Source organism: Urocitellus parryii, chromosome 4, assembly GCF_045843805.1.
Source record: "Urocitellus parryii isolate mUroPar1 chromosome 4, mUroPar1.hap1, whole genome shotgun sequence".
Classification (NCBI taxonomy): Eukaryota; Metazoa; Chordata; class Mammalia; order Rodentia; family Sciuridae; genus Urocitellus; species Urocitellus parryii.
In genome coordinates, this window is record NC_135534.1 from 174,985,513 (window position 1) to 175,001,255 (window position 15,743).

The window sequence follows — 15,743 nt, forward strand, 5'->3', positions numbered from 1 at the left end:
ATGTTGTGTCTGCCAAAAACTAAAAATAAATATTAAAAACTCTCTCTCTCTCTCTCTCTCTCTCTCTCTCTCTCTCTCTCTCTCTCTCTCTTTAAAAAAAAAAGTTTTCTAGTCATGGCTTATCCATACTTAGTGATTTATTGGACCTGGAAGAAATTGATTAGAATAAATCTATTTTATTGACATTTTCTGAATTGGTTTAAGGATGGAGAGAAAGAAGGAAAGGAAAGAAGGATTTGTTTATATAGCAAACTTGTGGTGTGATAAAATATAATTTTCAAAAGGTTAAAAAACATGATTTGGGGGCGCTGGGGTTGTGGCTCAGTGGCAAAGTATTTGCCTAGCATGTGTGAGATACTGGGTTCAATCCTCAGCACCACATATAAATAAATAAATAATAAAGGTACCTCAAAAACTAAAAAATATTTATAAAAAACCATGATTTTTATATAAATATAAAAATATCCGGTATCAAAAGTTTTATTTAATTCATTGACTAATGAGAGAATCAATCAGATGTTAAGACCAGTTCAAATGAAAATTTCGGAGCTAAATGTTTATAGGAAATTTAATAAAGAAATGTTAACATTTCTGAATTGCATATAGAATTAAATAATGTCCTAAAGTGAAATATGTCATAACCTTTGGAGTTCTTTTCCATAGGACAAGAAATATTTGTATCTCTACTGGATAAAAATCTACAAGTTAACCTGTGCCTCAAGCAATTATAAAATAGTCCAAAAATAAATTGGAAAACTAATCAAAGATATAAACCCAAAATTGCATTAAAAGATCACCCAGTAACTTCATTCACCTGTTTCTAAGTTTCAGTTGCCTTTTATGGATGGGTCATAGTCATCAATTTAGACTTTGTTGCCAGGAAGTGCAATCTGTTTCTCAAGCTTTGAAATTTTAACTTTTTGATAAGAATAAATGAATGGAGTGAATTCTAAAACCTAGCTTATGTATGTTAGGGGGTATTATTTTGGATTTCAAAATTTCAAATTAAATGAAAGAGTGTCAGCTTAAAAAAAATCTCATTCGAAATATTTTTATTTTCTTTGTAGAGATTCCATGGGATTGTAGTAGGTACTACTCTGCAATGTCTCTAACAGAAATCCAAAGTGAGCACGGATTCGATGGAAGAGGTAGGAAGACTCAGGAAAAGAAATAAAATCAAATCTGTACATTCTTATTATTGCCTCTGAAAAGTGTTTGTGTATATACGTATGTGTTTATGGCAGGTAAATGGACTGTCCAAACTACTAACCTACCAAACAAATGACCAGGAAGGGAAATATATTTTGTAGAAGTAACGAGTTCCTCTGTTTTGTCATCTAAGAATTCTAATTTGAGTAGTTGCAATTTCTCATCTTTTATAATTTTCCAGAGTTTGGAGTTTCACAAGAAAGCATTGTCTTCCTTTCCTCTCTCTATCCTTCACAACTGTCTCCTGCTAAAAAGAGCTGGTCAGGATGAAAAGAAGTTACTGAGGCATTTAATGTCCTCTTGCAGTCTTTCTGTGGGCAGAACAAATGGATCTGGCTGTGTTGTTAGGGAGGATTTCCATACCATTTCCATGATTTCCTTTGGGGAATCAAGATACTAAAGGAAACTAGATTAATCATACTCAAGCCATCTTTCAGAATGGAACTACCTGGCATGTAAAAATGTTTTTAAATTCTGACATGAAATTTTGAAAAAGCAGACCAGAATGTAGTTTTACGTGTAGGCTTCCTTTTAAGGAATGACGATAGATGGTGCAGAGATTGAAATTAGTTCACTGAATAAAGGCCACACTGTACCATTTTTGCATTTTGTCATTGAGTAGGTTATTCCTTTCTGGAGAGAACCCATTGGAAAGGCCCTGGTTCCAGGAGGAAGTCAGGAAATGCCTCAGAGGGAAAGCCAAGGGAGTCCTTTCTCCCCTCAGGAGAGCCAAAGGAGAGAGATCTGAGGAAAACAGGGTTAATTGACCAACTTCTCCAACATCTTCTTATGGGGAAAAAATATGGAGAACAGAAATCTTTCAGGAGTAGTAAGTTCTCAGCAAATGAAAATTATGAATATCATCAATAAGGACTAATTAATTCATTCATTTATTTAACAAATATTTATTGATTACCAAATGAGTGCCAGCCATTGTGCCAGGTGCAGCATTACAATTAGTTTGCGTAACCGGTTTAGACAATTAGTTTGCATAACTGTGAAGAAACTAAAAACCACTGAATCATACAGTTTAAGTGGGTAGATTGCATGTATGTAGGTTATATCTCAATATTTGATAAACCAGACATCTAAAGTCTCTAAAACTATAGAATTGTTTCTTTACAAAATTTGAAGTAATTGAATTAATATTTAAGAACTTTTCCTGACCTCAGTAATACAGGCTGTATTCCAGATAAAATACAGGATTTCTAGTTAAATTTGAATTTCAGATTTAAAAAAAAAATGACTTCTAGTATAGCTGTGCCCCATGTGATATTTGGGTACACTTATTTTAGATATCTTTGCTTTTTGTTTACTATATTTGGCAACCCTACAGTTAAATTGCTTCTTTAGCATCACCAAGGCTTTTTGTTTCCAGCTAATAGGTTTTAATTTCCACCTCATGGTTCCCATGCCAAGGAAGGTTTTATAATTGAGCAGCACCAAAAGCGATATCCAGTAGTTCAGCAAGTAGGACTCATTTTTCCTTTTACTACATTGATGAGAAATCATTGGTCCTATATTCCAAATGAGGTCAGAATAGCAAACAAAGTACTTCAGCCCTTGTGAAATGTTCCTGTGGGCTGGGGCCTCTGCCTCAAAGAGAAAAGGGAGAGACCTAAGGTCTCTGAGGGGTCTAGGGTGGGTACTTTGTTTTTAAGGGCATCCTGAGTTATGCCAGTCAATTTTCTATGGGACTCTGTTAAGGAAATAGTTATTGTTTGTTTTTGTTTTGTGTTGTTTTGTTTGGCTTTTATGACTGTTTTGATTTTCTATAGGACCTGGTCTTGTTTTCACTGTATTTGGCCATATGAATCAGTGATCCTCTAGGGGATGGAGTTGTGAGAGCTCAAGGTTTGGACTTAGCTTCTTCTGCAGGCTTTTCTTAACACTAAATCTACATATTGTCTTCAGCCATGCTTAACAGCCTCCTGTTAACTGACTTTAGTTAAGGTTAAAAAAAAAAAATTAGCCTTAGCTGAGTGTTCTCTCAGCCCAGATGTTCTGTGATTATGCAGATCCTTCCACAGGAGGAGGGGATTATCCTCCATTGGAGGGGTTTGGACAGAAATCTGACCTCAATTTGGCAAAACACTCTTGTAACCATCTTTTCAGTTATGTGCTTGTTCATTCAACAAATCTTTATTAAATCTGGGGACTAATGCTGAGCTAATTTTTCTTATTTTCCCTTAAATAAGAAAGGGGAAAAAAAGACATGGTCTCCATCTTTTTAAAAAATTTGACAAAAATGTATATTTATTTTGTACCTAATGTTTTGAAATATATATTCCAATACATATTTCAGAATATTATATACATACATATATCATATAACAACATATATATGTATATTATATATGTGTATATATATATGTGTGCATTGTGGAATAGCTAAATCAAGCTAATTATATCATATATACATATATAAATAACATATGTATATGTTATATTTATATGTGTATATATATGCATTATGGAATGGCAAAATCAAGCTAATTAACATAGTTATCATTTTTGTAATGAGAACACATAAAACCTATTTATCATTTTCAAAGTTGCTATATATTACTATTAACTGTAGTCACCATGTTGTAAAATAGATCTCCTCCCATCTGAAATTTTGTGACCTTGAATTAACACCTACCAACCCCTTTCCCCACCACTGCCCCAAGTCCCTGGTAACTATCATACTGTTCAGTCATAAAAAGAAGGAAAATATGTCATTTGTGACTATATGGATGAACCTTGAAGATATTATGTTAACTGAAATAAGCAAGACATATAAAGACTAATACTGAATGATTTCACTTATACGCAGAATCTAAAAAAGTAGGTCTCATGTTCTCTGTCTTTAAGGAGTTCTTTGTTGAGTGGGGGGAATATGGTATTATAAGTGTGACAAAGGATTTGACTATAGAACATAGGACATAGCATTATTAGCTATGTAATGAAATGAAACTGTGGTGAGAAAGCAAATTAGTTATTGCCTCTCCTACAGGGCAATAGGTCCTGGCCTTACCCATGATCTCTCTGTCATGTCATTTAGCTAGGCTTCTTACCTTTTTTGGGGGTGGGGGGGGTGGTAATTGAGTATTTAACCAGGGTACTCTAACCACTGAAGTACATTCCCAGCCTTTTTTAATTTTAATTTTGAGACAAGGTCTTGCTAAGTGGCCTGGACTTATGATCTCCTGCCTCAGCCTAGGATTAAAAGCATGCATCACCATGCCCTGCTACTTCTTACCATTCTTTATGTGAAGATATCATCTGCTGCACTCCAGACATCTGGGAGTTTAGACAAGGTTATAAGCCATATGGTAAACTAAATCTGTTAGCTATAATGTTTTAGATTATGTGATTTGACCACCTAATGTAAATTGATTCCAACTTAAATGGACCAAATATCCATCCCATTGCAGCTCTCCTCACTTATTTTTTTAGACAAGGAAAGAGGGAAAGAAATTTCTATCACAGGCATTAAGTGACTTGGCAGAAATCCCCTAGGTCATACAGCAGGGAGTCATTCCTGAGTTTCCCTTGCCAACATTTGGTCTTAACTGAGTTGTCAGTATGGATAACTATAAAAAGCAGAGGCCTTGATTAATATACATTCCTGACAATCATCTCATTTTTAGCTGGAAAATCTCATTTGTGATCCATTTCCCATTATAAGCAAGGGGATATTTGCTCAGAATCTTCTAAGCATGATTGACAGCTGATCGACTGAATTTCTCTCCTTTTCTCCCTTCCTCCTTATTCCTCTTAGTTACTTTTCAGTGGGTCATTATGCATAATTTAGAGTATACAGGAGGATGTACATAGATAGATTATATGCAAATACTACACCATTGTATATAAGAAACTTGAGCATCATCAATTTGGGAATTCCCAAGGGCCCTAGAACCTATCCCCCACTAATACTGAAAGACAGATCTATACATTTAAATTTTTCATAATATGTCAATAACCTCATTATTTCTAATAGTTGTAAAACCTCTGTTTTTTAAAGTATTTTTTTAGTTGTCAATCGACATTTATTTATTTATTTATATGCAACGTTGAAAATCCAACCCAGTGCCTCACACAAGTGAGTGCTAGGCAAGCACTCTACCACTGAACTACAACCCCAGCCCAACACCTCTGTTTTGATAGGATGATTTTGTCTTATATTGTAGTTATCAGACTCAGACCTACTACATTAAAATTTGATATTCTGTCTTATTCGTCTTTTTATCCCACCACAGCACACTGGCTTCTGTGTAATAGATGCTTAGTGATGATTTAATAATTTAAATTTAGTTAAGCAAGCATGTCAGAGAAAACAGTCTGTCTGTCTGTTTGTCCTCTGCTTTCATCACAATCCACAGAGAAGACTTCTGTGACCTCAAAAGGTATGGGGATTGCTCCCTACCAGTAAGCAATTGATTTTGCAGCAGCAGACATAAGAGCTGAATGCACTCTAATCCAGTTTAGTTCTGATACTATCTCCTCAGGTTTGTCTAATTTGCTAAAGCAGCTCACAGAGCTCAGAGAACATATTTAAAATTTCAGGTTCATTATAAAGGATATTTCAAAGGAGACAAGTGTCAGATGAAGCGATATACAGGGTAAGGTCTGGAAGGGTCTCAAGCTCAGGAGCTTCTGTTCCTGTGGAGGTGGGGTACAACATCCTCCAAGTGTCTATGTGAGTCCTTGTTCACCTTGCTGGGATTCTCCACTTGTTCATCTGTCCTAAAGCTCTCCAAACCCTATCCTTTGGGGGTTTAATGGAGACTATTGCATAGGCATGAAAGCTAATAGACTTGGTGGGGAACCCCAACAAGGCCTGTCTGTGCAGCATTCCTTCCTCCAGAGTATGAGGTAGGAACCCTCTGGAATGAGGTGGGGTATTATGACTTAACTATTAGACAAGGTAAGTCAGAGAAATTTTTTATGGCCAGCTCCAGAAAGATTAGAATTTCCACAACCTTCCTTTGGAAAGAGACATTTTAGTTTCTTTGGCCTGCCTTGGAGAGGGAGTTAAGAGCCAGGAACTATGGATGAAAAACAAAATAAACAAAACCCAAACATGTTTATATACATACATATATGTGTATAATAAATATATATATATGTATATATTTCATACAGGAACAATATCATGAAAAGTTTAGGAAACCTAGCCTGGAAAAGAGCCTCAGTTAGCCTAAGACAGGTTGTTGAAATTGATTTGTGAGGGAGGGCTGGATTTCTGTGTTTAGCAGTTATGATTGCAGAGACATAATCTAGAAAGCACTTACAAAGGATTAATGTGTAGATTCTCAGGATGTTCTTGTCCTGTTTCTTCCAGAAAGCTTGAAGACTTGAGGATTTCCCCCCTTGAAATATATTATTCATTTCTTTGAATAAAGAGACAAAAATCCCATTTTTAAATAAATATCCTCAGCAAGAAAGTGTTGGAACCTAGTAAAGTCTTCACTAGCAGCCAGCATCCCAGGTTGATCTGCAGAGGTCCATCATTCTTATCATTTCTCTTCTCCCCCCACCCCACCTCCAGAATATGAGAGATTTCTGCAAGCCAACAACAGAGAATTCAACGCTCTTTTTGGATATCCAGTAAGTATCCCACCTTGGGCTATTTCAGAAGGGGGTTAATATTTTGTAATATTTCTCTTTGTTAAGGAAACAGAGAATTCATTATAGATGTGAATCCTTCAATATAAAGTCTACTTTCTTTTAAGTTCCTATACAATGTGTGGTACAGTGAGGGTTCAGAAACCAAATTAATCCAAGTACCTAAACTCAGGGGAGAATATGTCTCAGATTTTAGATTTATATATGACAACTAGAAAAGAAATACTGTAGCTTTTTGTTTTGCACAAATGAAAGCTTAGTTCCACAATTGTCTTTTTTCACTTAGATATTAAGACAATACATGTAGATCTACTACACTCATTATTTTCCATTATATTGATAAACCTTATGTTATTCAACCAGTTTTCTATTGATGAACATTTAAAATTTCTCCAGCATTTTTCTATGATAAATAGTCCTGCCAAGCTCAGTGGCACACACCTGTAATCCTAGCTAATCTGGAGACTGAGGGAGGAGGATCACAAGTTTAAGGCCAGCCTCGGCAACTTAGTGAGACCCTACCTCAAAATAAAAAATAAAAAGGACAGGGGGGCACTGGGGTTGTGGCTTAATGGTAGAGCACTCGCCTAGTACGTCCAAGGCCCTGGGTTCCATCCTCAGCACCACATAAAAATAAATAAATAACAAATAAATAAGTAAAGGTGTTGTGTCCAACTAAAATAAATATATATATAATAAAAAGGACTGGAATGTAGCTCAGTGGTGAAGTACCCCTGGGCTCAACCCCCAGTACTAAACGAAGAAAAAAAGGAAAGAAATCTACAATAAATGATCCTACATGACCAACATTATATATGTGTATCTGCATAGATATATAATATGTATATTCCATATATAGGTATAAATATATATAGTTTGTCACATTTGTATTCATATATGTTGTGAGAACTTCCTGGAAGTGAATTGGCTAAGATAAAAGGAAAACATATTAAAAATTATGATACATACTGCCAGATTGCCCTCTAAAAAGATTATATCCTTTTATAGTTCTGCCTATAGTAGAGATCTGCCACGCAACCAGCACGAGCTTCATAGAAGAAGGTTCAATGCACAAGAAATTGCTAGTGAGTTTTAAATTAAAGAGACAGACTGTCATTACCTTTAACCCTAGCTCCCGCCTCCAGCCACCTAATGCTGTGCGAGGTTTACAAAAGAGACTAGAGAGAGAGAGAGAATACCAGGGAGTGAGCTTCTATTGGGGAACAAAAAATTCAAGGGAAAATCCCATCCAATGAAGGTTAAGGGGGGACAGCATCCCAAGGTCAGGGCCATTGATTGGGTCTTCAGATCAGTGGCTAGGCACGCCTCTGCATGGACAAGCCCTCGTACCTGGGACAGGGTGTGGGATGGCTTTAACACCGCTGTGTCCAACGCCTCTCATCCAGCCTGGGAGGTAACTCAAATCACGTGTGAGGATGGCCTCCCACATAGAGACTGTCCATTTTTCTACATTCCTGCAAAACTGGTTATTATCAATCTTTTCACCTTCAATGAAAAAAGACTCTTAGATGAAAAATGGCGTTTTGTTATCTCTTCTTCCTTAATTTTAAGTGTGATTGATAATCTTCTTGTGTTAGCCATTTATATTTCTTTTTCTGAAAACTGCCTATTAATGATCTTTGCCAATTTTCTACTGGGTTGTTCATTTTTCACCTACTTACTTGTTTATGAATAAGTAGTTCATTGAAAAGATATATATTGAGGGTTTTCAAGATGGCAGAATAGAGGAGGTCGCTTTCCTAGCTGCCCCAAGGAGTGAAACCAAGAAAGCAGACAGGCAGCTTCTCAGAAAGAATGGATGAACAAAAAAAAAGTGGGGTGACTTTACTGAACTGGCATGGGCAAAAGATATTGTTTGGAGACTGAACACAAGACCAGGAAACATGGGGTCAGAAGGCAAGGAAGGGGACTAAGAATTGGTTCCCCCACTACTCATCCCTGGGGTACAGTCTTCCAGTGTGGACAAGCAAGTACTGGGTACTGGAGGTGCACTGATTTAAAATCTCCAGACCTATCTGCATTCAGCAAAGAGCCCCAAACAATGGAGCATCTAATCAAAACCCTGCCTCCAGGAACTCTGCTTACTGGTTTACCTCTCTCACTCCAGCAATCCAGAGGGTGGAGCATCACAACTCTAGAAGACTCCCACCTAAAACTGCCGACAAGAGAAGCTGAGAATATTTTGAACCCCAACAGAAAGAATTCTTTAACTTTTCATCAAGATCTTTTTTTTAATTCTTTTTCTCTGTATAATTGTGACCTTAATGGTACATGGACATTTATACATATTCATTTTTTTCTCATTTCTAGCATTTTTGAAGCCAATTATTTTTTATGGATTAGTTATTTTATGAACTAGAATGTTTGATTAGTATGTTTTAGTTATGTTTTGTATTCTTTTATTTTATTTTTAAAAAATTTTTATTCATATATATTTTTTCTCCTACTAGTTTTCCTTGATTCTCTCTTTTCTTCTGATAACAGCCAATCTCTATTGTTCTTTCACTCTTCCTTTAATTTTTTACTTCTTCTTCTCTCCTCCTCCCTCATAATCATCGAATCCTATATCACTTCTGTTCTCTCCCTGTCCACCATTTGAAATTATAAACCTTTTTGCAAACTCGCTGTTTTTATTGTAGGCAATAACTGATCATATCATTTCTGTTTATTGTGATAATTAACATTGTAAACATCATAGTAGGAACTATTTGGTTTAATGCTGTATATTTTTTGCATTTGGTTGTTATTATTTGTCTCCCCCTAAATAGTGAAGTACTGGAAGCCTTCAGGGACACTAAAAGTCCAGAGTAGAAATTCTACTGCCTCAGATCCATACTGATAGATGGGTAGACACACAAAGAACACGAGAAAAAAAGGGAACAAATCATGTCAAAGAAAGCAAGATACTCCAATAACAGAATCCATCAACACAACAGTAGAATAAATGTCAGAGAAGGAGTTTAGAATGTACATAGTTAAACTGGATCTGCAAAGTAAAATACGGTATAAGGAATGAAATCAGAGAGAAAATACAGGAAGTGAAAGATCACTTCAATAAAGAGGCAGAGGGCTAGAGGTGTGGCTCAGTGGTGGAGCACTTTCCTGGCATGTGTGAGGCATTGGGTTCAACCCTCAGCACCGCCTGAAAATAAGTGAATAAAATAAAAGTATTGTGTCCATCTACAACTAAAAAAAAAAAAACTTTTTTTTTAAAAAAATTAAGAGGCAGAGATTCTGGAAAAAAATAAACAAGCAGAATTCCTTGAAATGAAGGAAACAGTAAACCAAATTAAAAATTCAATTTGCATCACCAACAGACTACACCACTTAGAAGACAGAACCTCAGGCAATGAACACAAAATATATAATCTTGAAAATAGAGTTGACCATGGAGAGAAGATTTTTTTTAAAAAAATCAACAGAACTTCCAAGAACTATGGGATAAACTGAAAAGGCCAAATTTAAGATTTATTGGGATAGATGAAGCCACAAAGATACAAACCAAGGAATGCACAATCTTTTCAATGAAATAATACATGAATATTTCCCAAACCTAAAAACTGAAATGGAAAATCAAATACAAGAGGCTTACAGGACGCCAAATGTACAGAATTACAACAGACCCACACAAAGGCACATTTTAATGAAAATGCCTAACATACAGAATAAGGATAAAATTTTAAAGGCTGTGAGAGAAAAATATCAGATTATGTATAGGGGGAAATCAATTTGGATCTCAGCTAACTTATCAACCCAGACCCTCAAAGCTAGGAGGTCCTGTAATAACATATACCAAGCTCTGAAAGAAAATGTTTGCCAACAAAGAATTCTGTATCCAGCAAAATTAAACTTTAGATTTGAAGGTGAAATAAAAAAACTTCCATGATAAACAAAAGTTAAAAGAATTCACAACTATAGAACATTCTCAACAAAATATTCCATGAAGATGAAAGGGGAGGGCTGGGGTTGTGGCACAGAAGCAGAGTGCTTGCCTTGCAATGTGAGGCACTTGGTTTGATCCTCAGCACCGCATAAATACAAATAAACAAAATAAAGACTAAAAAAAAAAAAAAAAAAAGGTAAAAGGGGAAGAAAAAAAGTGAAAACCAGCAAAGAGAAGAACTACACTAAAGGAATAGTCAATCAAAGGAGAAATGACTTCAAATTAAAAACTAGAAATAAACCATGACTGGGAATACAAATCATATCTTAGTAATAACCTTGAACATTAATTCAGGGGCCTGAAATCATCATCAAAAGACACAGACTGGCAGATTGGATTAAAAAGCAAGCCCCAAACAATACTGTCTCCAAGACACTCACCTTGTTGCCAAAGACATCCACAGACTGAAGGTATAAGGATGGGAAAAAACATATCATTCACATGGATCACATAAACAAGCAGGGGTTTCTATGCTCAGATAAAGTGGACTTCAAGCCAAAGCTAATCAGAAGGGACAAAGAAGCTCATTTCATACCCCTTAAGGGAATTATATATCAACAAGACATAACATTCATAAATATTTATGCCCCAAACAATGGAGCATCTACATACATCAAACAAACCCTTCTCAATTTCAAGGATCAAATAGACCACAACACCACAATACTGGGTAACTTTAACATGCCTCTGTCACCACTGGATAGACCTAATAAAAAAGCTATAGAAGTAAAAAATACAATTGATAATTTAGACTTATCAGATATATATAGAATATTTCATCCATCAATTAATACACCTTCTTCTCAGCAGCACACAGATCCTTCTCTAATATAGACCATGGTATGTAAGCTATCACATATGTTGGCATACAATTGTAATAGTACCTTAATATATTTTTAGCATCTGTAGGGTTATTTTCATAGCTCCCTTTCCATTGATACTAATTTTTGTGTTCTTTTTTCTTGATTAGACTTTTTGATTCTTATCAAATTTTAGCCATAGTGTGTGTGTATATATATATATATTACTACATAATTTGATTGTTAATCTAGCTTTTTTCTAATAAAAATACTTTAAGTTATAAATGTTCATCTGACTACTGTTTCATCCTAGAGATCCTGATATTTTAAGCTTTTATTATCACTTAGTTCAGAGACATGTGGGGGTGGGGTTCTGTATATCTTAAGGTAATGGATTTCTTTTTTAAAATTTGTTTATACATTGATGACCTTTATTTTATTAATTTATTTGTATGTGGTGCTAAGAATCGAACCCAGTGCCTCACACATGCTAGGCAAGGGCTCTACCACTGAGCCACAACCCTAGGATGATTGATTCTTAATGTAATAAATCATTCATGAAACAGTCTGCATGATTTCAAATTTTAAAAAAAGTAATGGAAATGCTTTTTATATTGATTATATTGGTTACATACATGTCAAAACTGATCAAATTGCATATTTCAAATATGTATATTTTATTGTACTTCAATAAAACCATGGGGGGACTAATAGTAATCTCCAGCTTCATTCAGCAAATGCTATAATTTCACTCTTCTTCATGACTGAGTAGTATTCTATTATGTATACATACCACATTTTCTTTATCCATTCATCTCTTGAAGGACACCTAGGTTGGTTCCATAGCTTGGCTGTTGTGAATTGAGCTGCTGTAAACATTGATGTGGCTATATCACTGTAGTATGCTGATTTTTAAGTCCTTTGGGTATAAACCAAAGAGTGGGATAACTGGGTCAAATGATAGTTCCATTCCAAGTTTTCTAAGGAATCTCCATCTGTTTTCCAGAGTGGTTGCACCAATTTGCAGTCCTACCCGCAATATAGGAGTGAACCTTTTCCCCCATATAATGTAATACACACACACACACACACACACACACACACACACACACACACATTTATTTATTTATTTTTAATGTGGTGCTTAGGAGCAAACCCAGTGCCTCACATGTGCAAGGCAAGCTCTCTACCACTGAGCTACAACCCCTACCCCACCAACAACATGATTCTATATTTAGAAGACCCAAAAAACTTAATAATTGCCATTCTGACTGGAGTGAGGTGGAATATCAGTGTAATTTTAATTTACATTTCTCTAATTGCTAGAGAAGGTGAACATTTTTTCATATATTTACTGACCACTTATATTTCTTCTTCTATTAAGTGCCTATTCAGTTTCTTTGCCCATTTATTGATTGGTTATTTGTTTGCTTGGTGTTGAGTTCTGTGTATATCCTGGAGATTAATGCTGTAGATAAAGTGCAGGTGGCAAAGCTTTTTTCCCATCTTTTAGGGTCTCTCTTCATGTTCTTGGTTCTTTGCTGTGAAGAAGCTTTTTAGTTTGATATCATCCCACTTATTGATTCCTAATTTTACTTCTTGTGCTTTAGGAGTCTTGCTGAGGAAGTCAGTTCCTGAGCTGACATGATGGAAAGTTGGCTCTACATTTTCTTCTAGTATGCACAGGGTCATGGGTCTAATTCCTAGGACCTTGATCCACTTTAAGTTGAGTTTTGTGCCGGGTGAGAGATAGGGGTTGAATTTCATTCTGCTACATGATGTTGTCCCAGCACCATCTATTGAAGAGGCTATCTTTCCTCCAGTGTATGTTTATGATGCCTTTGTCTAGGATGAGATAACTGTAAGCATATTAAAAAGATAGTGTACCATGATCAAATAGGGTTCATCCAAGGGATGCAAAGTTAGTTCAACATATGGAAATCAATAAACATAATTCATCACATCAATAAACATAAAGATAAGAATCACATGATTATCTCAATAGATGTAGAAAAGGATTTGACAAAATTCAGCATTCATTCATGCTCAAAACACTAGAAAAACTAGGGATAGTAGGAGCATACCTCAACATTGTAAAAGCTATATATGTTAAAGCCAGAACCAACATCATTCTAAATGAAAAAAAAATTGAAAGCATTCCCCTTAAAAACTGGAACAAGACAGGGATGCCTTCTTTCAGCACTTCTACTCAACATAGTCCTTGAAACTCTAGCCAGAGCAATTAGACAAAAGAAAACAATTAAAGGGACTCAAATAGGAAAAGAACTATCCCTGTTTACCAATAACATGATTCTATATTTAGAATACCCAAAAAACTCCACAAGAAGCCTTCTAGAACTCATAAACAAATTCAGCAAAATAAAGTATATAAAACTAACACCCATGAATTAATTGTGTTCCTATATACCAGTGATGGATCAGCTGAAAGAAAAATTAAGAAAACTATCCCATTCACAAAAGCCTAAAAAGAAAAAATACAGAATCAATCTAACAAAAGAGGTGAAAATTCCAGTGACATTCTTCATAGAAATATAGAGCATTCATGAAATTCATTTGGAAAATAAAAGGCCCAGAATAGCCAAATCAATCCTTAGCAAGAAAAGGAAAGCAGGAGGCATCACAATACCAGACTTTAAATTATGCTACAAAGCTATAATAACAAAAACAGCATGGTATTGGCACAAAAATAGACATGAAGACCAATGGAACAGAATAGAAGAAACAGAGACAAACCCATATAAATATAGTTATCTTATAACAGCTTCTTTTTTCACCTGCTTAGAATTCTTCCACAAATTTACCACTGTTTATTTAAACACTTTCAATCTTTTATAAGTATAAGCAATGGTTTTATACATGTTATTTAATGCATGTGTATAACACTATATATGTGTGTGTGTGTTTGTAGTTTATGTGGGATGTTAGTTTATGATTTCTGAGAGTGGTTCTTGATAATAATGTTCAATGTGGTGCAATGGAGCAGGATTTTCCCTCTCTCTATTGCCCAGACTTACATAAGAAGCAGTAGGATACAATAAAAGTAAGTTTTGGTATCATACAGACCTGAGTTTCAATGCAGTTCTGCTTCCTTACTAAAACAAGTCATTCTGACCTTTAGTTCTTTTATATGTAAAAAGGGCATAATAAAATTCACCTTACATGCTGGTCATAGCATTGTGAAAATGTGGCTTCTGTTTCTCCAAGAAACTGTGCTCCATGTGATTATAAAAGATTGAAAACAATACAATGTCCATGTACAAGGAACTGTTTAAATAAACTATGGTAAATATGCAGAATAAATATTGTGCAGCTGAAAAGGACTTGTTTCATTTACCTCTGTATTCATGGTTCCTGCCCCCAAGTTGGCACATAGATAATATATATGCTGAATATTTAATAGTGAATAAATAAGTGCTGAATATTGAATGAACAAATAGATTAACCCAGTTTTAAGCTGTCATTTGTCTCTCTAATTGTGCATGATTTTTGTTGTTGTTGTTGTTTTTGGTTTTTACTCATAGAACAATGCCATCAAGACCTCAAAATATACTATTTTGAACTTCCTGCCCCTGAACCTATTTGAACAGTTCCAGAGACTTGCAAATGCCTATTTCCTGGTATTGCTAATTCTACAGGTATTGCCTCATGGGCCCTTTTCCATGGTGTTTCATAAACTTTTCTGGGGTCAGGTTGTATAATCAGTCCCTAAACTGAGGGATATCTTCTCTCTTTAGACAGAGGCAAATGAACAGCTGGTAACTCAAGCTAGTCCCCTAGAATAGCTAAGGTTAGGATTAGCCAATGTGAATCAACCCTCTGCAGGAGGGAGACAAGGTCACCAAATTCCAAGGAATGGGGGTTCCTCACGACTGCATGGCCCCAGTTCACCTAGACCATAGGTGGCCACAGACTCTCCATCCCAACACCAACTGCAATACTATTCCTCTTTCTCATCCTAGACTCCACAACAGGAAGTTGATGTGTAGGAGTCTGAGGAAGGAGGATTATTTAGAATATAAGACTGCGAGCACAAGGAAAGCAGCATAGGGTAGGCCAAATTAGAGCAGAAGACAGATCATCTGAGGTCTCCTTGTGTGGAAGAGGTGTGGGAGAGTGTATGGTTCCCCACACCCACT

The 15,743-nt window shown here is 35.7% G+C and overlaps 1 protein-coding gene across 1 annotated transcript in view; it reads left to right on the plus strand.

Moving 5' to 3' along the window:
• Nucleotides 1–1,102: 1,102 nt before the first annotated feature.
• Nucleotides 1,103–15,743, plus strand: part of LOC113175935 (phospholipid-transporting ATPase FetA-like) — an 82,993-nt gene continuing 68,352 nt past the window's right edge. The window contains exons 1-3 of the mRNA XM_077797349.1: nt 1,103–1,148; nt 6,746–6,804; nt 15,129–15,242. Coding sequence (XP_077653475.1) covers nt 1,103–1,148; nt 6,746–6,804; nt 15,129–15,242 — 219 coding nt within the window. The remainder of the gene's footprint in view (nt 1,149–6,745; nt 6,805–15,128; nt 15,243–15,743) is intronic.